The sequence below is a fragment of the Siniperca chuatsi genome, linkage group LG12 (genome assembly GCF_020085105.1).
Source record: "Siniperca chuatsi isolate FFG_IHB_CAS linkage group LG12, ASM2008510v1, whole genome shotgun sequence".
Lineage (NCBI taxonomy): Eukaryota > Metazoa > Chordata > Actinopteri > Centrarchiformes > Sinipercidae > Siniperca > Siniperca chuatsi.
In genome coordinates, this window is record NC_058053.1 from 2,922,388 (window position 1) to 2,946,090 (window position 23,703).

The window sequence follows — 23,703 nt, forward strand, 5'->3', positions numbered from 1 at the left end:
TCACATCAAGATGAAACCAGGAAGTATAGGCGGACGACTCCTGTAAGCTTAGACCTCAAGTGCTAAAATAAAAAACTCCTGGAGTATATCTTTCTTCTTTCTCTTTTTCTGTCTCCTCCAGTTTTATTCCTCTGGTGGTCCACAGGCAATGTGGCTACCCACAGGGTTTTTCGCACGCTTTTTAAAGTCTCTGCTGTGGTTGCCATGGTTACAGAGATGGAACGTCGCCTTATCGCTGGGGGTCTTGATGATGACGGCTCTCTCAGGACTCATTAATTTAATGGGCCTCATCAGTGGTGCACCCAGCCAACACTTATCCAACTCAAATGTTAGCGAACTCAAATGCCATCATGTGAGAGGAGGAGGAGGAGGAAGAAGAAGCGTTACCTCCACTACACAAACACCCACAAAATGCACCCACTCTAACTTTGTTCTGCACAGACACACACATAAGTTATACCACTGTATCCATTTGACACAGACTACGTGCAAACTTGCCTAGTGCTTTGGTGGTTTTGGAGGAAACAGCGAGAGATTCAACTTACCTTTCCAGTGTATTAGTGTGCCACTCCTGTAACATGAGGTCTAGGAACTCATAACAGCGTCTGGAAAGGGGACAAAGTTCAACACTTCTCAAGTATGCAACACCGTGACATAGAATACTTAACATAGGAACAAAAACTATGTCGAGTTACAAAGAGATCTACGACCAAAACCAAAATAAAAACACTTATGCACATGCACATACATACGTCATGTCAACTAAAGCAAATGCGACACAAGCAATATAAAAGAAAACCATAACCTGCCTGTGATTTGATGGGAGAATTTAAAAGACAGAAATGTTTCTTGAAACTAACCAAGAACTGAATGCAAAACATTGAACAGTTATCTTATATACTGTATAAACAGTTTATTGGAAAATAAACCAGTGCTTGATATAAATCAAATTCTAATAGAAAATCATCTAAGAAAAAGCTTTTGACTATTGACCTTCAGTAACTGCATGAACAGATGCCCTATTTTCATTGAGTAGCAGCATTAAGGTGCCCTTACCGTCTGACTGCTACTGACTTGGAGGTGCAGTTACTGGTGATGATGGGGATGAGACGTGGGTAGTGTGTGTGCTGGAAGAGAAAGACAAAAACACTATTTCATTATTTCTTGTTTTGAATGATCTTTTCATTGTCACAACACATGAGGTGTGTCTTTTGTGGTCTGGTGGAAGACTTCATTGATGAATGAAAATATTTGCAGGGGGCCTGAGGAACCGCATCAACTCTCCCCTCTAGATGTCTTACCCTGAGGATGAGGCGAATGGCGGCCATTCCCGACGTGGCCATGACTTTGGCACTGTTGGGCACGAGGTTCAGCAGTGTGGGCATGATGCTCTCCGCTCCGTGGTCAAACTTGTTACCCAGCAATGATGACAAATGTCTGACAGAGGGAGAATGAGTTAAAGAACAAGTGTACACCCCATCAGATCATCCATTCATCGTGTGCATTATTGTTCTTTCTGACAATACAAAGACGACTGTGGCAGCTCCTCCAACAATTATGCTGTATAAAAGTTTATTTTCTGCATTTTAACTACGGAGTAAGATGCAAAGAGTTATTTTCAAGTAATTTTCTCAAAGAGAGGTAAAAAGCATATGTAAGATTATTAAGACAGTTGGGCAGTTTTTTGGAAAGAATCCTTCAAAAGAGAGAAATTGAGAGAGAGACCGAAAAAAGACAAGGAGGAAACATAAAAAGGGGAAATATTTGACACTCAAAAATCAATAAATACTGTATATCTAGGTTGTAATGGTCTAAAAAACTGAAGAAAAATTGCTGGGGAATGTTTGTACTGGACTGAAAGGCGAACTGCGGTGGTGAGATTATGAGCTAAGATGACAAGAGATGACAGGATCCACGTTGCTTCCATCTATTTATCAACCTACTTTCTTTTTTTAGTGCATCTCTGCTCTGTTCCACCTCATCAGGGTTGTATTAAATTCGGATGATGGATGTTTTTGGGTGGAGCGCACGCTGCTCGTTTCATACCCGAGCAGGGCTTGTGTTCATTAGCTTAAGTATGCGGAAAGAAAATATTTTAGCAGGCTATTTTCCTGGCATAGCCTAATCAGTTAGAGATTTCAGTTAATATCACTGCTGCCGATCAAAGCCGTTAAGACTATCCCAGCAAGGCAACTGATCCATTAATGAAAACTGAATGACTCTCTAATTAAAACACAAATGATTACCAGTTTTCACTGTATTATGGTTGGGCCGGTTTTCTTTTCAACAAACACACTCCATTCTTTCTCCTGACAAAAGCTTTGCTCTATGCACTCACTTGCACGTTCACATTACTCAAAGTTACACCTCGTTTCTCACACAGCGATCTGAGACAAAGACAATCTGAAAATATTGTCTAATAATTGCCCAACCCTACTTTGTACTTACTGACAATAATTTTTCATAGGTATCAAATAATACAATGTGCTTGAATGGGCTTAAAACCACAATGTAATGTTTCTACACTTATTAGCCCAAATGGAAGCATAAGCTATAAAATAGTATGGTATAGTATAAATATTCAGAAATCAAAGAAACAAGACAGGTAACCCATGTAAAAATGCAGACTCCAACTATTTCAGGCATAGCACTCGTTCCCTGCTGGTTAGGAGACAGATTTCATTTTGCGCTAAAATTCTCATTCTTCCATCTTTACCATACTTTACCATACCAATGCAATTTTGGAGCAAGTTGAGTGAGTGGGAATCATGTTGTGGAATTTGCCTGCAAACACTCAAAACGTACAAGAACATCTGGTTACACTTAACAGGATGTCTCCTGGCCCCCGGTGAGGCCTCATCTACACATTCCAAGAGCATGACCAGAGATAGACCAAGGCACACAATGGTTAATAGAATGAATAAACGATAAAACTAATGGTTCATACTATTTTAATTTCACAGACACAAAAGTCTGTTGCACCTTCACTTTTTGATTAAGGCTCATGTCTGAAACTGTGTGCACATGGTGAAAATATGCTATGTTATGCTTGTTCTGTTAAATCGCATTATTTGTCCGGGAAGGGAATTTATTAAGTAGTTCTGACAGAGTTCCAACAGAGGTTACCAGACTATAGCTACAGTAAAGTGGTACTTTACTCTTGTGTCCCAAAAACATTAAGAGATCTGGGAAGGACAGTACACCCTCCTCTACTTAGGATCTTACCCTAGTGTGATGCAGGCCTCACGGACCACCTGTGAGCGCAGGTCTTTAGCTGACAGTTTGAGGGGAGCCTCCAGGAGACGCAGCTGCTGAGGGAAACCCTCGTACTCAACTGCCCCGGCCAGCATGACAGAGCGGACCTTCTTCAACTGGAGAGGGACAATAAAGAAGAGACACCGACATATATTAGTATTTCCTCGCTAGAATTATGTCCTCCCTCCCTGTGTGCATGTGACTGTGCATTTGGTTTCTGAGTCTTACCGCTACCACTCTGTGCTCCCAGTCATGTTTGTCATCAGACAGCACTTCTCTGATCTTGGTCAGCTGGTCCTCTAGCTCTCTGTTAGAGTATATCTGGACACAGAAAGACAGGAGAGATGATGTTATCGTTCTCATTAGAATCAGTTGTTTCACAGTACTGCATATTCTTTAAAGGTTGAGATTTGAGAGAGGCCACCTGGTAATAGTCCAAACCACGAAAGTGAGTGTTCCAAGTCTGTAAACCCTCTTAACTGCACTAATTTATCATCAAATGTTAACTTGATAAATGCCACCTGTGCGTGAGTAAGTGCACGTTTGTAAATTTCAATCATTGGCATAAATTGACGCCCAACAATTGCTATACAAGTCTGTCACAAAACGAAAATATAAGATAATAAGGAGAGTCAGTAGTGGGATTAGTGGACCTAAAAAAAAAAAGCTAAGAAATTAGAGCATATTACTACAGCTGTCAATGCCGTGTCCTGGCGGAGCCCTACTGTGACAGAAATAAGGAAGGAATGGTGTGACATGGAGTGAGATGCCAAAAAATGTCTTTAAAATTAAAAGAAATAACAGGCAACAACTGAATTGTAGAACTTCTTGCCAAAAAAATTACAAAACACATTTTTCCACTTAAGAACAAATCTGTTTGTGCGTGTGGTTCTTGCATGATGTCCAGTGTGTGTTTAACTCCATCTTCTGACCTTTGTTGAATACCTTCCCCTTCCTCTCTGTCTTCCCTTTTGTGCTGCATATTATACTGTCTAACACAACCAAACAATACTTAGCTCTGCGTACCTGGGCTGAGGGCACATCTTCAAAGGCTTTGATGAAATCCTCTTCATCAACAGCACCGGCACCTGCTTCTTTACCTTTGAAAAAAAATGCCAAAGGTATTGTAACTGAGATTCAACAGCGCTTCAACATTTCTAAAGAACGATCGAAGCAGCAGGAAAGGATTAGCTCTTAAGTTTAATTTGATACCGCAGCACATGCAGTGTCAAAACATTACTAGACATTTTAGACATATTACTCACAGTAGTGAAAGTCACAGTTGTAGTATTGGAAAATGTACTAATGTTGAAATATATATATATATATATTATAGCTGTGTGCATCCGTGTGCACTGAACCCCTCTCTCACCTGTGGCCTTAGCTGCGGTGGCTGAGCTGGGTCTTCTAACAGAGTTCACTACAGTTCTCCTGCCACTGGGGGGTGCTTTGGATGATGAAGAGGAGGAGGACCGGCCTCCATCCACAGAGTCTTCATCCTCAAAGTTCTTATCTGCAACAACAGAGACAGAAAAAGGAACATTTATAATGTAACAGTTGATTTAAACTGGGAAAAATGCTCTTCAGGATAAAGCCAAATGTTCACTTGATGACTCAATGACTGTGTGAGAGATATTTCCTGTAAGGATCAATAAATCATTATTCCCTCATCATTCAGAGACACATTGCTCCCCTCAGAGGTGTTCTTCCTGGTTAGTATTAGGGCCCGTGGTTAAATGCATCATCATTCTCTTCTCACGAATCAGCCTACAGTAGGCCCTGAGTCATCTCTGCATTGTATGACCTCTGCCTGCCTCAATGGAGAGTGCAACGCAGTCAGTCAATCTGTCAGGTTGTGTGTACGTATGCATTCAACCTTTATCTATCCATCCATCTGACTTTAATCTGGTTTGGCAGCCATGCACGGATACATGGCCCCCTGTCACCTGCCCAACGTGACCATTCACAGGAGGGATTAGCGCGGAGCAGATATGACGGTGCTGGGTGGTTGCAGTCAGCTGAGGCATGGTGACAACGGGAAAGTTTGCAGCTTAGGTCATTGTCTATTTTTGAAGACATGTAGAGAAATACAATTGATTTAAAACAGTTTCTCAATCCATTTATCAGAAAGAATGCGCTCCTGTAGATGAGCTTACAATAACAAATGAAGCCTACCCCTGTTAGCTGCACATAAACATTGCATTGACTTGGCCTCACATCGGTGGAGCCAAGTCACATTAATTGATATAAGTGGAAAAAAAAAATACACAGAACAATGACCGGCTCCCTAAACATCCCTGCTGCAAAGAGTAGCATGACCATGACACTGCATCTATCACAGACAGAGAAACACAACGACAAAGTGGAAGACAGGGACAAAAGGCAACAGGTTGAGAGAGGAAAAGGTGGAGAGATGAAAGCAGAGCAATGACAAAAGATGAGAAAGACTAAATACCAAGAAGTATGTGAGAGCAAAACCAAGCAGGAAGAGAAGGGAGAGGGAGAAAAGGAGAGGTAAAAGGCAGAATTCTTACGAGCGCAGATTTTCTTGCACATCAGCTTCTTCAGCATGTCTGCTGCACCCTCTAACACGCTCTCTCTTTTTCGCTCGGCATCTCTGTCCACAGGGTGTGTGTGTGTGTGATGGGTATGCGTGTGTGTGCTCTGGATGTGCCTCAGTAGCACGCTGGGCTCTGACAAAGTGCCAGACTAACCACCCCTTAAGCCTTCCTCTCCGAGTTCAGTTATCAGTGTGTGTGTGTGTGTGTGTGTGTGTGTGTGTGTGTGTGTGTGTGTGTGTGTGTGTGTGTTGATGTACGGGTGTGTCTCACAATACCATCACTGATGATGCTGCTGGACTCTCATGGTGAAAAGAGGGAGGGGTCTATTGTTGTGAGATCACCTTTTTTGTGCTCACCGAGGACATACAACACCAACCACAGCAAAACAGAATGTTACTACTGTGTTTTAAAAAGATCAGTCCTGTATCTCAGAACGAGGCCATTACTGCCAACGTGGCAAAGTACAAGGCACACAGACTGAACGACAGGCTTTAAGAACATACCATAGTACAATGCATATATCTCAATATTCAGTGTGGTTCTGCCACAAAAGTACAAAAACCCTTTATGGTTTTCAATAGGATGTTGTACAGTTATATCTGCAATTATTTAGTGCTCTTTCTAGTTTTTTAAAAGCCCTGAGACCAGCATGTTCTTAACATTCACTAAGACCAGTGTTTGAAGGACTCTCCAGGTGCACAACGTCAATCGGAAACAAAACACATGGCTGACCGTGACAAACTGATGCTTCTTTGGCAAGTGTACACACACGTGAACTCTCAGCAGTGCAGCCTCCTCGCATATACAAATGAAACAGAGGAGGAAACGACGACGCATGAACAGACGCCATTATACATATCATTTACGGCACTTTTATACTCTGAAACATATCTTCACATTCCAATCACTAGCCTAATAAAATACTGTAGTCTACAAACACATCCCACCCCCCTCCCCTATTGATTGAAATGCAGCCTAATGTGCGCTTCCATGGTTGCTGCCATTGTTGTGTGATGTCAGACAACTGCTTCTTCATGAAGTCGGGGTAGATGAAATAGGAGAAAATGAAATATTTCCGAGCTGTCTGGAACGCAGCATAATAACGACGGGTGCTCTCCAAAACCCAACAGGCACAGTGCTGGTTGGAGCCAACTGGACGTGGTTTCTGCTAAATTTAAAATTCGGCACACAAAACGGCGCATGCCGTCTTATGCCAACTTGACTCAATGGCTCTGTGCGGCACATACAATACCATGTGTATCAGTAGCATTGTAAACAATACAGACTGATACACACATATTTCACACGGCTTGTAGTGGCTTAATTGAAATGTAAAAAAGGTACTGTAGTGTTTCTGTCAGTGCTCAAAAGCTGTAAAAAGATCAAATAAAAGTTTACCATCTCCGCTATCTGCAGCTGTTTGATTATCAGCTGATAGAGACTGGATGTCGCACCTGCCACCTCATACACCCTGCACTCCATCTAAGCACGTTTCCTCCCCGCCTTTGCTGTTAAATAACAAGGGACACGGCAGAATGACCAAATGGAGCACAGCCAGTGATAACAGCATCATTTGTCCTGCCCTAACAAGCTCGGTCAAGTCAAAGGCTTGACACGATAAACAGGAAGCACTGGAAAAGATAAGAATGGCAGATAAAGGACAGAGAATATTATTACAGTTGCCAACATCATCCCATGAACAGCATCAGTATTCTATGGTACTGACTTGAAACAATAATTCAGTCTTAACTTATTGGGTAAAAGTTGACCGAGTTCTTTTTTTAGCAACGTTTCACACATAGTTGCACACTTGAGAGAAGAACAGTAGGAGCATAGTCTACCGTTGGCCTTTAGGCAGCTGAGAATATTTGATTTATTTATTTATTTAACCTTTATTTAACCAGGAGGTCTCTTGAGATGCGTTATGTCTTTCACAAGAGCGACCTGGCCAAAATATATCAGGACAAATTAACCACAAACACCTCACCTCTGAAAAACAGCCTCTCTGTCTTGCTTTTTTTGGCCCATTTTGTCATTTGATGGTTATTTTTCTCATTCCAGTGGAAACAATATGGATAATCCTCTACCTCTGTATATGTCATTCTATAACGCAATATTGATACATATTGTGATATAGCATATTTTCTAGAAATTCAATTTAGAAACTACTAATAGATAAAATAATCAGATATGAATATCTGTTTTGGCTAAACTACCAAACTAAAACCTGGCAAGTAAGGTACTTCATGACATTAATGAAAATAAATTAAAAAAAAAATATTACAAAAATGCTATAATACCCTTAAACTTCTTGCTCATTGATTTACAACATTGCCCACAACAGCCTAGAGAAATTAAAGGAATAGCTAGCCTGGTATAAATGCTATAGCAAAATCTCTGATGGTTAATAAAATTTTATATATTTGTATTGTGGAAAACAAAATTACAGATTAATTCAAGTTCATTTCAATTTTATTTATATAGCGCCAATTCATAACAGATGTTATCTCAGGGCACTTTTCCTATAGAGCAGGTCTAGACGTACTCTCTGTAATATTATTTACAGAGACCCAGATCTTGTGATGTCATCAGATTTCCAGCACATCAATGCACCTTCAATGCAGGTGGATGCCACACAATTAAGCGGTTCTCTAAGGTTTGTTATATACTCTCTGAACACACATGCCAAGCTGTAAATGGCAGCCCAAGTTCCTCGCTCACCTGCATAGTAAAATATGTAGTTTAAAATTTCCAAAGCACAGTAAAGGTTTTCTCAAACGCCACGCATTTCCAGGGCTGGATGTTGTTTGAAATCTTTCGACACATCACAGAATCTGAGTTTTGGTACAGATACCAAAGCAATACTTGCTCGGATACCTTACTTTGAAATATATAAAACAAAACCCCTTTTCATTTAACAAAAGAAGCCACAGTTGTCAAGTGTGAAATGCTGTTTAACACAAGAAGTCATACAAGAATAAAATACAGTCGAAAATTGATCAGATCAGACATCTGCTGCCTGCCTTCAGTGCAGTTTGTGATACTCAGTGATTGGTTGCTACCGAGAATGTTAAAAAAATGTTATCTTGCATTCTGGACATTTTCAAAGGACTCACTCTGCTTCGCCTCCCCCATGTTAAGCAGAAAACTTTGCTCAGGTGTTAAACAATCATAGAGGGAGGAATCCAACATGGCAGAAATAATGACTTCTCTCCCACATTCAGTGGCCTTGGTAAGCAGGCAAAAAATGAAGGGTGCTAGGGGCTTAGGCTGATGAAAAGGTAATGCATCCCATGCACGGCACTTTGCAAACTGATGATATACAACCTTAAAGTGCACATTTATAGCAGCTGTTGCTTATCGAGGCGCTGCCTACAGAAAACTGTCTCCACTTCTGACCTCCTGGCTTCTACCTCCATATTATGTTGTCAACCAGTGCGTCAAGCAAGACAATGGAAGAATCAGACAACCACCAGTAAAAGAGAAGCGAAAATGGACTTAATATCAAACTCATTTTAATGGAAATATAATCTCAAATAACAATTCATTATTTTGGGGGGATATATCAGTGTTATCTAACTATTCTCTACCATACTTACACAAAAAGTATATGGTCATGGATGTGCTTCCTTATATGTGCACTAGGTGTCAGGATACACTGTGAACTGCAACACACTACATCACATTGAAGTACTCAAAGTTGCTGAAGCTGCACTGGCATCAGCAGAGTCACCAGTAATCTGTCTCTGAACCACAGGTTTATATAATAGGGAGGATTTTCTCTCCCCTCGCTGTACTCTTTAGAAAAAGAATAAAAGTCCAAAGGCATGAGGGATTAAGAGAAAGTTCTGGAAAGTTAAGTTCTTAGAATGGGGGAGACGCTTAATAATGTTCTGTACTGCCTGACAGGGTTAGGGTGAGAGAGAGGAAGGGGGTCACTCTCCCTGTTACTGCCTTCACCTCTTCCCCTTTTAACCTCTTCTATCCCGCAGCTTTCCTATGCCTATCCCCTTTTCTCTCTCTCTCTCTCTCTCATTGTGTCATTTTCCTTTCTTTTGCACTGGCTCAGTCCTCTCCTGGTTCTCTCTGGAGGGTTTTCCACCAGGCTCCGGGCCTTGCCCATCACACAGGCTGTGGTTTAGCCACAGCCTCTGGGGTTACATAAGAGACAGATGACTGGTGATCAGTGTTACATCATAACAAAGATGTCTTGTTTTGCTGACAAACCAGAGAGGCTGCTGGCAGGTCGGAAAAATTAACCTTCTGGCTACAAGTTATGGATTGATTTAATCAAACATTTACCAACCTCTGAGTACTTTGCCTTGTAATGGCTCTCATTTGATTTTCTCCCACACCAACTACACCATATGAGTTCTGTTCCCTCAGAAACCTTGCCTCTACCTGTTTAATCCAGACAGGATTTAAACCTGTCAGATATCTACCAAGCGCTTGCTCTCTTGGAACATTGCTTGACAACCAGGCAGGGGAGGAGCTGGGTCCATTGCCAAAGGGAGCTCTGACTGTAAACTGTGGCTGCTGATGAGGGTTTTTGTATTGTTAGTATGCCTATTCACCTTGATGCAGTAAGGAAGAACATCTGACATCAGTCAACTGATGACTGATGGACTCATAAAACCTTTATTCTCTGGTCTTTGGCTTTATGAGAGAGGTAGTGTTGTAATGTGACACTTTTCTATTCTCAGTCAGGAAAAATGTATTTTTCCACGAGAGTAAGTGACAGGGTGAATTTTAACCACCTTAAAAGCTGTAAGTTCCTCTTTAACTTGTAGTCCTGAACACCCAAAAACTCCCAAAAAGGAACGATATCAGAAGGCAGGCTTTGATTAGTACATCTATGTCAGAAAATGATTGATCCGCTGAAGTTCATCCTGTTCTGACAAGCACTGTTCTGAAGCCTCAAAGGCGCCGGCCAGTAAAATACAATCTGCCTGACTAAAAAAAAAAGAAAAAAGAGACAGGCAAGAACAGATTTTTACAAGGAAGTACTAAATGTCACAGCAGAGCACCCATACGAGTGAGATGCGAAGTTTCTCAGCACCTTTTTGCTGATTGGCCGATGAGTTTGCTGGGATGACGAGGAAAGATCCCGACAAAGGGAGCAAAAACAATCAACACTGTGTCAAAAGTGTCCAGCCTTATGTATCTGCCCATCTAAACCTAAACTGGACGTAAACAATCACAACAGACTAATGCATAGCATTGCTAATTCTGAATATGGTGTCCTATATTCAGCAGCAGCACTGATGAAACACTGTTACAACTAATGATTTCATTTGTCTTTTAGCCTTTAGAATGTCAGAACAGGGAAATATCTTTCCCCCAACCTCAGCCAATGTCTTCAAATAGCTTGTTTTCTCTGACATTCAGTTAACAATGAGGAAAATGTGAGAATGTTTGGCATTTTCACTTGATAAATGACTTAAATTATTATTATTTTATTATCAAAATTGCTTCAATCAATTAATCAATCAACTAATTGTTTCAGCACTAGATAAACACCTCAGCTGTTCCGTTGTTTTCAGCAACAGACAACAGTGTTCCCACCGTCTTATCATGCAATGTCAGCCTGCATATGAAAAATGGAAATTCACTGTGGGAGTGATGTCTTCACAGCACACAGACAGAACAGACACACATTATTGTAGCCTGGCTTGTTCTGAGGACAATGAGCTGGCTGTCCCACTCAGACTTTACAATCAACTGAAGAAATGAGGAACAGAAGCAGAGAAGTGACTTGTTGATTTCCCAGTGGCCATGTAAGGCCAACAGGCTCTTATTCAGACAAGTTGATTCCTACACCACGTGTGAATTAACATAAATGAAAGCAGGCTGCCTACTGCTTTTTACCAGACTGATTTTTAAGCAAATTATTACTCTGTCAGCCTTGAGCCAGCCTTGTGCATCTGCTGTCACTGCCAACATTCAGGATTTTCTTCTCAGCTCGTCCTAAAAGCTTAAATATTACTGTGTTCTTTATTTTGGGTGCGTTAGTGTTATGTTTTATTTATGAGAAAAATTACCTCAGTAACATGAAATATGTTCACTGCACTCAAACAGTTCTCATGGTGTTTATTTTTCCACCATACTACCACAAATGGGGAGGATTGGCATGTGAGTGCAGTGTTACAGGGTGTTCTGATCCGGCTCAAACGCCTGTATTTTTGCCAATCTAGTCCGCTGTAAGCAACATGTGATATTTCTATCCCATTAAGAGTCTGTTATTCTCCAGTCAGCTGCGCTGTGAGTCAAATGGTACATATCAAAATCCTCTTTATGTATTGTCATTGGGCTTTACTGATACTTGATGGACATGGGAGAACTACGGAGTCAATAAGCTGAAAAGAGAGGGAAAAACAGCTCTCGTTCCTCTCTTCCTACACTGCATCCCTTCAGCTCATCCCTGAGAGCTGTGCTGAGAGAGAAGACAAGAGACAAACAGGCAGCAACCAGATGACAAACATTCAAATGTAGAGACAGAAGACAGGTGGAGAGACGGGCTAACAGGAGACAGGAGGATCCTATAAATGTGTTTTGCATATTTAGGCGCAGTAGGGACATTTGCTTGTTTTTATACTTGGGTAAAAATGGAATACAGTCTTTAGTGGCATTGGCACCTGCCACTAAAAATAATGATAACTTGCCCAATGTCAATCAGCTCTCTTTCAGTTTTCTCTTTATTCACTACAACCTAATTCACACCATGTTATTATGGTAATGTGAAAGATTTGCATTCAATTTCCTTGACAGCCGGACAGAAACAGGGCTAAAAAGAAATACAGAAGAAAGAAAAACAGAGTTTGTGTAAATATACAAATGTGCACTTAAGCCTGCTCACCCCAACTCTCAGTCACTTTTTGAAGCGACTTGTACAGATATTCAGAGCAGTTGGCACAGATAACCCTAGCCTGTGTTTTGGCAGAGGGGATCACTACCACAGAGGTCTCTTATTGTGCCCCTCAAACACTCCCCTTAATCCCCAGTCACTTGGACAGAGGAGCTGCTTGCCCATTTCACTTGGCAGAGAGCGGAAGGAAGACAATCGCATCATTCAGTAGGCTGGTCACAGTTTATACTCTTGTCTTATCGCTCTCCATCTCCATCTCTCTCTCTCTCTCGAAGCATGTTAGCCCACCACCCTGAACACACACACAGCCTCTCTCTCTTTCAGTTTTACTCTCTCTCTCTCTCTCAACTGTGTATTGACTATAAAAATCAAAGCAAGGGGTATCTGCATCTTCAGAAGTTGTGCTACTGAGGTGATTAATAATGAATACTTCCATTAGCACATCTTTCTCTGTTGGCATACTTTTCTTCACACTGATGGTCTTAAAGGATAAGACTTGATACAGTCTATATTTCTGTTATTGTCACCAAATCCCATGAGAAGACAAAAAACAACAATAACAAGTATCGTGTGTGTATCCAAAGCCTACATATCTTCTTCCTCTGTGCCATAGAGCGCCATTGTTGTCCAAAAACCATCAATGAGCCACACTGTTGCACTGGGTGACATGTTCCTTCATTACCATGAACAACTCCACAGGCACCGTCCTGCTGCTGGAAATACTCAATAGAGAACAAATGTGTGTTAATCCGCAGCTGCAAATAGTTCCCAACAAATGCACAATTTCCTGCTGTTTGAGTAAAGTTTACTATAAACTACAGAGTCCAGCTACTTTAGGAAATTACTGAGACTTTTTTTTTTTTTAATTAAACTGTAAATTTGTGAGATTTATGTCTTTAGTAAGAACCAATGGGCTTGGGGCTGAGTGCCACAGATAGGGTAGGTAAGGTGGAAAGTATTGAGAGACTGACTAACATATTGTTGGTTTTGGTCTTTTTATGACATTTGCTGAATTAGAGAAAGCCTTATCCTTTAATCAATTTATCTTAAACTATTTAGGATTTAAGTGTAGTTACAGCATCATTGTCATCATTAATATGCTTCTTTGAGCAGTAAGTCACTAAAAATGTTAGATTATCTCCTCTAAAGTGGGAACCTGTTCCTGCGCGGTTTATAGTAGTTTGTTCCCGAGTTATCAAAAAGATTAAAACATTTTAACACACACCTGGATGCCCTGCTGCCCTTAAACACAAACACTACCGACTAACAAAGTAGTGACTATAGCATTAGAGTAACCTGATGCGCCAGATGGTTTGTTACACAGAACAATCTGAGAAGTGCAGGCACGTCTATCACAGTCTATCACGGACTAACTTCAACCAATCAGAAGCCAAGCCAGTCGGGAGAAAACATCTTGTCCATCGAGAAAAGCCTCCAGTGCCATTCTTTGCTCTTCTTTCGATTAAGAAATACTACAGTGCTGATATAACTGATGCGGTAGCAGCCTCTGCGCTAACCTCTTTAGGAGCCGCCATCGTTGTTTTTCGCTTCTCGCTGTCGTCACACCTAAACCACGCCCGTCGCTGCCAGCGGTTCCTCATAGGGCGCTGATTGCTCCAGACCACTGTGGTTCAGCCACAAGTGCATAACTTGAAGCCTGGCAAGACAAAGTTTTTTTCTACAAAAACTTTACCCCTACTTCTTAACGATATTTGTACATTTATATATACTGACAACAAATAATGAGGGAACAGTGAAAAATATCTATTTGAGCCTTCTATTTCCCAAGTATTCACTCCTAAAAAATTTATCTGAATGCATCACAAACAAAACACACAGTTAAAAAGTGCCAAATATACAAAAGGTCTTTCTTCAGTGGTTTAAAGCCAGAGCCTCCTCCACACTGTGCAGCAGCCAATAGCAGCAGATACACAGGCACAGGCACGCACACACCCACACACGCATAAGAAAACATGTTAAGCTCTTTGCAAAGCAGTGCACTCACTCTCTACGTGTATGCGTGCGTGTGTGTGCGTGTGTGTGTGAGAGAGAGAGAGTGAGAGTGAGAGAGATGATCAAAGGGTCTCCTTAGAATAAGCATTCCTTCTTCAGCATTCAGTCCCCCTTTCTCCTGCTCACCCGCTGGTGTTAACCATTTCATACATACACATAATACTACACACACACACACGTAGACATATACTTGCATACACATGCAGTGCTCAAACACCCACGCAGACACAGTGGCACTGTGGTAGTGTCATCCCAAATCCATGAGAGTAGCAGGCCTAGCTGACAAATGAATTGGGTTGTGACAGTCTAATAATAATCCTGGGAACCAACTGTCTCCCGTTATGTCTCCTTTTATAGATGGATCCCAAAATGAAAGTATCAGAGAAAGTGATTCTTATCATTTGTATTAAGCTGCATTTAGTAGTTGGAGGAGTGTGCCAGCGAGAAGGCCGAGCAACCATGTGCGCTACCAAAGTAGTGCAACTCGCACCGACTGTCCCTGTAACATCATGCACTTCAGAAAGGTCATTTTCAGGCTTCTGCGGTCCACAGTGGGGCAAACAAGCCTGAACCATGTAGCTGTACTGAACTGTCACAAGAATGGGTCACAAAATAGGAACCTGCATGTAATCGCAGATGAATTCATCAAGCGCACGGCTGCAAGGAGTAACACTTTCCTCAAGAAGTAGTAACATCAATGGTGAGTGAAAAACAAATGACATTTTTCATATTTAGTAGCTGTGTGGGCCTACGTGTTGAAGGTTAATTGATTGTATTTTACTGTGTGCGCTTGTATGTAACTTGTTGGCTTGTTAATAGGCGGGCCCCTTGTAGCCTATACTGTTATGTTGCGTTCTTTATGGGTGTACTATAGTACTATACAGGTGGTGTCAGATTTGTGTTGGATTGTGCACTTGGCCTATGATTTATGTTCATGTGAGCCTTTTTACTTAAAAAAAAATAAAAAAATGGTGGCATTGATTATTACTTTCCTGCTGTGTATCGTTAGTTAAACTTCTGATCTGCAGTAATATCTGTTTTATTAAAGGCTTGGTAGCAATCCTGGAACGAGTGGAGCTGTCCACGGTGCTGAAAGTTACTGTGATATACTGACTTTCAGCACAACGGGCATCTCCACGTTCCTGTATGGCAGGACGTGTGGATATATCCTGTTCTTGGATTATATCCAGCCTCTGTGGTGTCGGATTTGTGTTGGCTTGTGCACTTGGCCTGTGATTTATGTCAGAAGGTTTATCTTGGGCGTGGCATTCAACTGTTTTGAGCCCCCACCGGCAGAAACATAAATCGGCGCCTATGGTGTGCCACTTAAGAAAAAGTCCAGTTAGTGAAATAAAAGTTCAAATTACAGTTAAGTCAATTCAGCAGGTTTTTCCACATAATTATCTGCAGAAACTTCACCACTGACATAATGGGACTGGAGGTGACCAATGATAGAGATCTGCTCTGCTCATCACAGCGGAGCACTGGGGAAAAGACAGACTTGCAGTGTCTGCAATGTTAATGTAACAGCAAAGCACTAGAAGTGAGGATGCTGAAGGCGGCGCATGCACACACACACACAAATACGCACAAAGCCTCAGGGATTAAGCCAGTTACAAAAGGCACTCAGCGATTGTGTTGAAGAAACTGAGAACCCACTGGCTGACATATCGTAGTGATGAAAATCCACCCATACTCAGTTTTCCCTGTTTTAAGACGTGACTGCTGGCCAACAGTCTTCTCTGTGGTTATAAATACTGCCTCTATTTACAGCTTCAGTTTGCATTATGCATTGATCTGCTAGAAATGGTCCAATACAGAACCAGACAGACCCATAGAAAATATGACAACACTGTCAGGCCCACTTAAAACAGAAGCCAGTTACAGTACTCAGATGTCTGTTATTTCAGAGAAACTGCCAAATTAGGCACATTTTTCAGAGCGGGACCGTCAATAGCTACAGATTTAAAGTGAGACCTCAGAAATGTCATTTAATGATCCCATTTCAATGATAAACATGCAATATTGTTTGGTCTTCTGTCTTTGCACCACACAAAGAACCTACACAGAGCTATGTCCATTGGTGGAGGATTAAATCTAAAATGCATTACAGTATCATGACCAGATGCTATTTTTAGTGGAACTACAGCTGCAAATAACAATTGGCAACAATTTTGATAATTGACTGATCGTTTTAGTAATTTTTTAAGCAAAAATGGCAGAAATTCACTGATTCCAGCTTGTAAAATGTGAACATTTTCTTGTTTTATGTATTTTCTCTTTTCTATGAATTCAGATATCTTTGGGTTTTGGACTGTTGGCCAGATAAAACAAGACATTTGAAAATGCCACCAAGGGCTCTAGGAACTTGCTGACATTTTACAAACCAAACTATTAAGTGAAACAATAATCAGTTGATTAGTTGATAATGAAAATACTCGCCCTAAATGCGACCAGAAAAGACATAAGAGCTGTAAAGACAAGCAGAAAACATCTTTTTTTGGTCATTTTCTGCAAACATCTCCACTGCTGTGGCAGTGACACTGGAAGTAAAGCAATAAGAACAGTCTTATCTCATCAAACCTGCACCATAAGTACAAAAACGTATAGATAAATAGCTCAGGCTTATATACTTACTCAGAAGCATTTTGCAGAAAAGAAGTAGACTGTTATTTTATGCCACATAACTGTAGCTGGCAGTAAATAATGTGAGGACTTTTTACACTTTATATGAGGCAGTGGTAATCTGAAATGAACCAGATTACATGAATTTGGGGGGGTTGATTGCGTAACACATTATGCAAATAGTAGACAACAGTTTGCATACTGACAATAGCCCTCTCAGCTCTCATCATCTTGGCCAGTGTTGGACCTAGATGAAATCAGTGTTGGGATGCTAACAGGCAAGCTGTCGCTCAAGGCGCTGAGAGGAAACTGCAGGCAAGACTGTTTCCACCGTAGACATAAACAAGAGGCGGAAAATGTAACATTCCCAGTCCTGTGCTGGAAAGACTGCTGCTGCAGTACAGCAAAAACAACCACTATTCACTGAATTCACTTAGGAGAGATACAGTCTCCTATGACTGGAGATATCAATGAGAATACGGTTTGCAACAGAAGGAAACAAACAAGAAAAGGATTACATAAGAGAGTTAAAACTGTTATTCTTTCCTTTACAACAGTCCTCTATAACCCCTCCACATGCGGGAACAAACACAGCCGCTAGGGAGATAATCTATGTGCCATTCCAATCTGTATTATACGTGAGTGTGATGTGACCTTAGCGAAGAGAAAACCCAGTCTTACCTTCTCCAGCTGTCATGGTGCAAAGCCTCAGCAAACCTCAGCACTGAAGCCAGACAGGAATGCTGCTATACAGCCGATAGCTCAGCTCTCTCTCTCTCTACAGTCTCTGCCCTTTATCTCTCGCCCACTGTTTACCTCGCAGTGGTGCTACAGAAATGGCTGCTTTGTTTTGCTCTCTATCCCTCCCTCACTCTCTTCTATCTATCCCTCTACAATCTCTGCTCTCTACCCCTACCTCTAATTCTCCTCCCCCTTCCCTTCCCCTTTCCTCCTCGCCTGTGTGAAAGCCCTACAGCAAAGCCACCCCCTCTGCCCCCATCTCTCTCTCTCAGAAGATCTGTACACATATCACAAGCATGAAGACAAGACCAGACAGATTTTGTAGATTTGGGAATTGTGTGTCTTGTCAAAACCTTCACAATTAAAGTCCTTCACAAAAGAATGAGCTCAGTGCAGGTTTTATCTGACAGTGTGTGGATACAGATGTCCACATACGTTTAGCCATATAGTTACCTTTCAACTCCAACCTTTACTTTGCATAATCCTCCTTCTTCGCAACTACTCCTCGCTCTTCTGTACACTGAGTTTATTTTGGAGCTGTTGCACAACTGTCAAACCAAGCTGAAGGCCTGTTTAACAGGGCAGCTCATTCTCTGGCCACATCAACACCAGACATTCTTCTCAGCTCTGAGGCAAATGGATTTAAATTAAAATGAGTCGTCAACAACAATCACAAAGTCAATATCAGTGCAGCCGTGAAAGAGAGCAGTCGAGCCTGTGAGGAGCCAAGCAGCTGATCGTGATGAATACGATGTTTGGTTATCTCATAACTGCTAAAATGAGTCATGTTTGCATATTCCTCTTAGCTTTCCAAAGTAGACTGGGAAGGAGTCAATTAATATCTCCTACAAAGTTAAACAAAATTTCAAAAGTCAATATTTTCAATTATATCCGCTTCACTCTGATTAAGTGATAAAATAATGAAGGATGTTTATGGGACTGCCTTAAAGGGGTACTCCAGTTATTTACTGTATTTGTGAACTTCCATAAAGTTGGGGGTCTTGCCAGAGACCAAAAAAAGGAATGGCCAAAATCAATCCAGCAGAGGCTGAGATAGCCTGACTTTAGTCTCTAGTATGGGTTAAGCACTAATTCCCATAATGCAGTTCAACAGCATCTTTTATTAGGACAGATAGACACAATTTATGCCAGATAAATTCCCATGTCTTTAAAACTCCACAACCCCAGTTTGTAATGCAGGCTTTTTTGTTAAATCTTTGCAGTGGCCAAGCTCAAGAGAAAATAGCACAGATGACATCACTATGACATCATCAGGGTCATTTGCTTTTCCTAAGAAAGCTCATGCAGAACCACAGGAGAAATTACACAACTGTTTTCACAGACTGAGTAGAACTCTTTGTGACAAACAGACTAATCTTCATGTATCTGTGGAGTGCCCCTTTAATGCAGATGGAAATAGGAGTCTATTGTCAGATCAAAATATGCTACTAAAATAACCTACAGATAAAAATAGCAGGAGACAGCAACAGAAAAGTCAGTTTAGTTTGTTTAGTTCATAATGTTAGCTATTATTCTCCACTGGGCAGTGGGGAGTCCCCACAGAAAAACAGAAAACTGTGGTATTCCTTTAACAGATAAGCAGTAACATAATCAGTTTACACTAGAGGGTCAGCAAGCGCTCCTGAATGGCATGATTAATTAAGTTGTGGCGGAAGTTAAACTCCACATGTGAAATGTCGTGGAGTGGTAGCTAAAAGGAGATGTTGCAGGCTGTTTTGAAATGCTGCGCCCTGTCTAACTGTATCCTCCTTGGCTCAGCTGGTGCCCCTGTAAATGCAACGTGGATGTAGTCAGCTGTGAGGGTTTCAGAGCGATTCCACCTGCACGGAGGTCGCAACTCTACGAACACACAAAACACTCATAAGAGGACAAACACAGGAACGCACATCTGCCTTTTTATTGTAATTGTGTCTCTTTTCTGCTTTGTCCTGTGTACTTTGATATATTTATACAGTTTAGAGCGATGCCTCTGGAAGTCTGTTATGGTCTTTGGCTCCACAGAGGGACATCTGAAAGCCCCAGTGCATGCCCACCTCCTGTGGAGAAATCTCATCCCTTCTGTCCATCTGGCCTGCAACCCCCCCCTTCTTCCTCCACACACACATAGCAATGCACACACACACACACACACACACACACACACACACACACACACACACACACGTGCGCAACATGGAAAATACAATCTAAAAGAAACTGACAATGAAAAAAACAATGAAGTGAGCAATGAGAGGATAACTACCCAGCAGGGAATTTAAAAAAATATTCCACATTTTGACCTATGGACTATTTCTGAATGACTTGAGATGAACAGCAATTGTTGATTTTAAACTGTGGATATATTTTGTTAAGGAATGCAAAAGGTCAAAGAGCCATCTGGATAGCACATAAAACACAAAGGCAGCAGCTGAAGTCAATAAAAACAGAAGCTAGAACAGCAAGCTTAAATAATGACACACAGGAAATAATGCTCACCTGAGCCAGAGGACGAGATCATGTTCCCGGATCTTTGGACTTCATCAAATTTGCTGAAGATTACATTCAATCTGTGAAAGCGGACAGACAGAAATAAAAAATAAAGAACCTGCAAACAGGTGATGATAAACATGTAGAGAGGATACGAAATAAAAGAAAAAAGGAAAAGGGGGGGGACTAAATTCAGAAAATTGAAGCGGAGAGAATGACGACGGACAGTAAATAAGGACCCTGGAGCTGCTGACCGCACCATCCATCACTTCCGAGGTGAGAAGCTCTCCCTCTGCTCTGTGCAGAAGGGAAGGCCAAGACCAAAACAGACAGTGTCCAAAACTGCCACCCAAATGACAAACTGACAGTAGGGCCAGAGGGGAGGCAATGGTGGAATGCAGAGACGTATGGTCCAGTGTTAAAAAGGACGAAGAGGACAAAAAGGTAACAGAAACAGTCTGTACATGTTTGCTGGCATGTGATATAACAAAAGAAATACAGCTCCTCCAAACCTGAGCTATGAAATTCTGGAACCCTTTTCAAAGGGCTTGTTCAGGGCTGATTACAAGAGAGGTGACTATAAATCAGATTTAGTGGTTGGAAAAATCTGCTGGAGTGTTCTTTCATGAGCTTATATCATATATATCAAACACAAGGAATGGAAAAAGACATAAAGTCACTTCTGCAGTCTGTATGAAATGAAACCTGAGAAACCTCGTGCTCATAGGAAATGGTACACACCCCCACAACTTCTTCTAGTGCGATTCAGTGATATGATAACACATAACAGATCATCACAACATCCACCATATGGATAAAAATCAGGTGATAAAACTAGAAAAGGAAAGTCACTCCTCTGTTATTAGCAGCACAAATAAACACCTCTCAGTATGACGCAACATAATTTAACAGCAACTACATCATTCTTTCGAAAACAGGTCCAAGCAAAAACTATTATAGAACTATAATATAACTATTATATTATAACCTTCATGAAGGTAGGACTGTTGCATTAGACTGCATTAGTTTTAATAAACTGGCAAATGAGTGTAAATCAGTGTTCTAAAGCTGCAACGATTAATTATTCCACTAGAGGGCGAACCAGTGTTGTAGCCTGCAACCTCTTTGTGTCTAGATTTGGAAGAACACCTTCCTCTCACCACTTCAGCAGCACGTGACCTGCGTACACGCTGTGCATTTGTGTGTATGAGGAAGTATAAGTGATGCAAAAACAGAAAAGAACAAACAACAGAAACGGGTAGAACAAAGGGCGCAAATAAGAAGACAGACAGCGACAGGTTGACAGCTTCCTTTTGTCGTACCGTGACTGTGGCAGGCCCTTTTTGCTGAGATCCATCCTCACCCTCTCTCCCACATGTCTGTAGATCTCCACCAAGCAGCCCATGGCCCCGTCACGTACCTGACGACCGCAGCACCATGCGAAATCATTAACAACGTCTAGAAATGTTGCTCCTTCTTGAAATCTTTTCTTTACTCATTTGTTACTGTAACTCATTTAGGGGCTTCATTTGCAATTTGCACTAGATTCACTGTTCCAACGCATCAACCTACCATGGCAGATTTTATAGTATCCTCTAGCAGTACTACTTAATGCTGCCACTAGGGGGAAAACAATGTACGGGGTGTTGTAGCCTGCTGCCTCTTTTGTGTCTGAGCATGAAATCCTCCTCTCACCTGATACCGGTGAAAAATCATACTGACAAGAGACCCAGATTTGTTTAAACAACTGCTTTCATGATTAGTTAACACCTCACACAGGTAACCAGAAACCCTGAGAATATCTAAGAATTGTTATGTTATTTAGTTTGGTATTTTTACTTGATAAATGTCTTTAATGATTAGCAAAATTGTCTTAATCTGCCATTATTCTGTGTAATATTGTTTCCCAAAAGTATTGTAATTTCGGACAACACAAAATGTCCACAAACTACTTTGAGGTTGTTAAACCTAAGAATGAAGTACATTTCAGAAAAAGCATGACTAGACATACCTGACTTGTGGGGTCCCCCAAGAGGTTACATATGTGGGGAACAATTTTACTGAGGGTCAGGCCGTGAGCTCCGTATCTGGAAGACAAGAATTTAAATAAATTAGCCTAATGAACAGATCAAATGGAGAGATACACAAGGAGACGAGAGCACACACATCTACTGTATGGACAGGGTAGTAAAAAAAAGGCAAGCAGCAAAATTCCAGTATTTTGAGATGTAATAACAAGAAAAATGTTATTTCAAACTGAGATGTCTGCCTTTTGACAACAGCAACTCATCAAACGACTGCTAGCAACATTAAAGCAAATTCCAGTTGTTGTATTCTTTAACTTCACAGTAAGGAGAGTACGTAACTATGTCCTCAGTTTGAGAAATCGTAACCATTTACAGGATGGATCCAGTATATTTTACAAGAATTGAATGATAAATATCATACACCTTGGGAAAATACTGTAGAAACAATCAACCGTAAAGATGTTTATATCAAGGAGTACGCAAATGAGGATTTTCTGCCCATCATAACTGAAATGGGAGGGAGGCATTTGGCTCACGTGTTCAGCGTGGCGATGAGGCAAAGGCACACTCCTTCTCTGCTCCTGTTGTTCTTATGTTTGAAGCCTCCCAGCATTCTGTCCCACACATACTGCAACAACACACACCAAAAGAATATGCACATGTGCTTTATTGTTGTTGTAATGGATTACTTAAGATTATTTTTTATTACTTGATTAATATAATTTAGCCGGGTATCAGCTAACGGCTGGGTCGTGTTGGATCACAACATCGCGTGTTTGAGAATGCGATTAATTGAAACAGCTCAGTAGTGAGTTTTATCATACTGAGACTGTGCACTCGTGGTTGTTCAGGAGAACAGCAACACAAAAAAAGAAAAAAAATATTGGCAGCAAATCTACATTAATCATCATTACAATTACTTCAGGCTGTGTGTTGAAATCATAAACTCATGAAAACATGACCTCTAAAAGCATGCTTGTGTGTGTGAGTGTGTGTGTCGGTACCTGCGGGGTGGCAGCTTGTTCCATGATCTTTAGCAGCAGTGTTTGGTCTTGGTCTCGCACTTGATCTTTTGCATCTCCCAATCGATCAATAAGGCTGGGCAGAACTGAGGGAAAGGGAACAGAAG

At 41.2% G+C, this 23,703-nt stretch overlaps 1 protein-coding gene across 48 annotated transcripts in view; it reads right to left on the minus strand.

The window, feature by feature from the left end:
- clasp1a (cytoplasmic linker associated protein 1a) overlaps positions 1-23,703 on the minus strand; it is a 90,871-nt gene that overhangs the window by 36,734 nt on the left and 30,434 nt on the right. For 47 of the 48 annotated variants that reach the window (XM_044216615.1, XM_044216628.1, XM_044216621.1 and 44 more), the window contains exons 4-15: positions 23,579-23,682; positions 23,111-23,202; positions 22,559-22,634; positions 21,870-21,967; positions 20,557-20,627; positions 4,628-4,768; positions 4,282-4,355; positions 3,484-3,576; positions 3,226-3,371; positions 1,302-1,437; positions 1,057-1,127; positions 546-605 (exon numbers count right to left, since the gene is read on the minus strand). In XM_044216615.1, the coding sequence (XP_044072550.1) occupies positions 546-605; positions 1,057-1,127; positions 1,302-1,437; positions 3,226-3,371; positions 3,484-3,576; positions 4,282-4,355; positions 4,628-4,768; positions 20,557-20,627; positions 21,870-21,967; positions 22,559-22,634; positions 23,111-23,202; positions 23,579-23,682 (1,162 nt within the window). Of the gene's footprint in view, positions 1-545; positions 606-1,056; positions 1,128-1,301; positions 1,438-3,225; positions 3,372-3,483; positions 3,577-4,281; positions 4,356-4,627; positions 4,769-18,000; positions 18,204-20,556; positions 20,628-21,869; positions 21,968-22,558; positions 22,635-23,110; positions 23,203-23,578; positions 23,683-23,703 lie in introns of those variants that run through there. The other variant, XM_044216652.1, reaches the window with a different exon arrangement.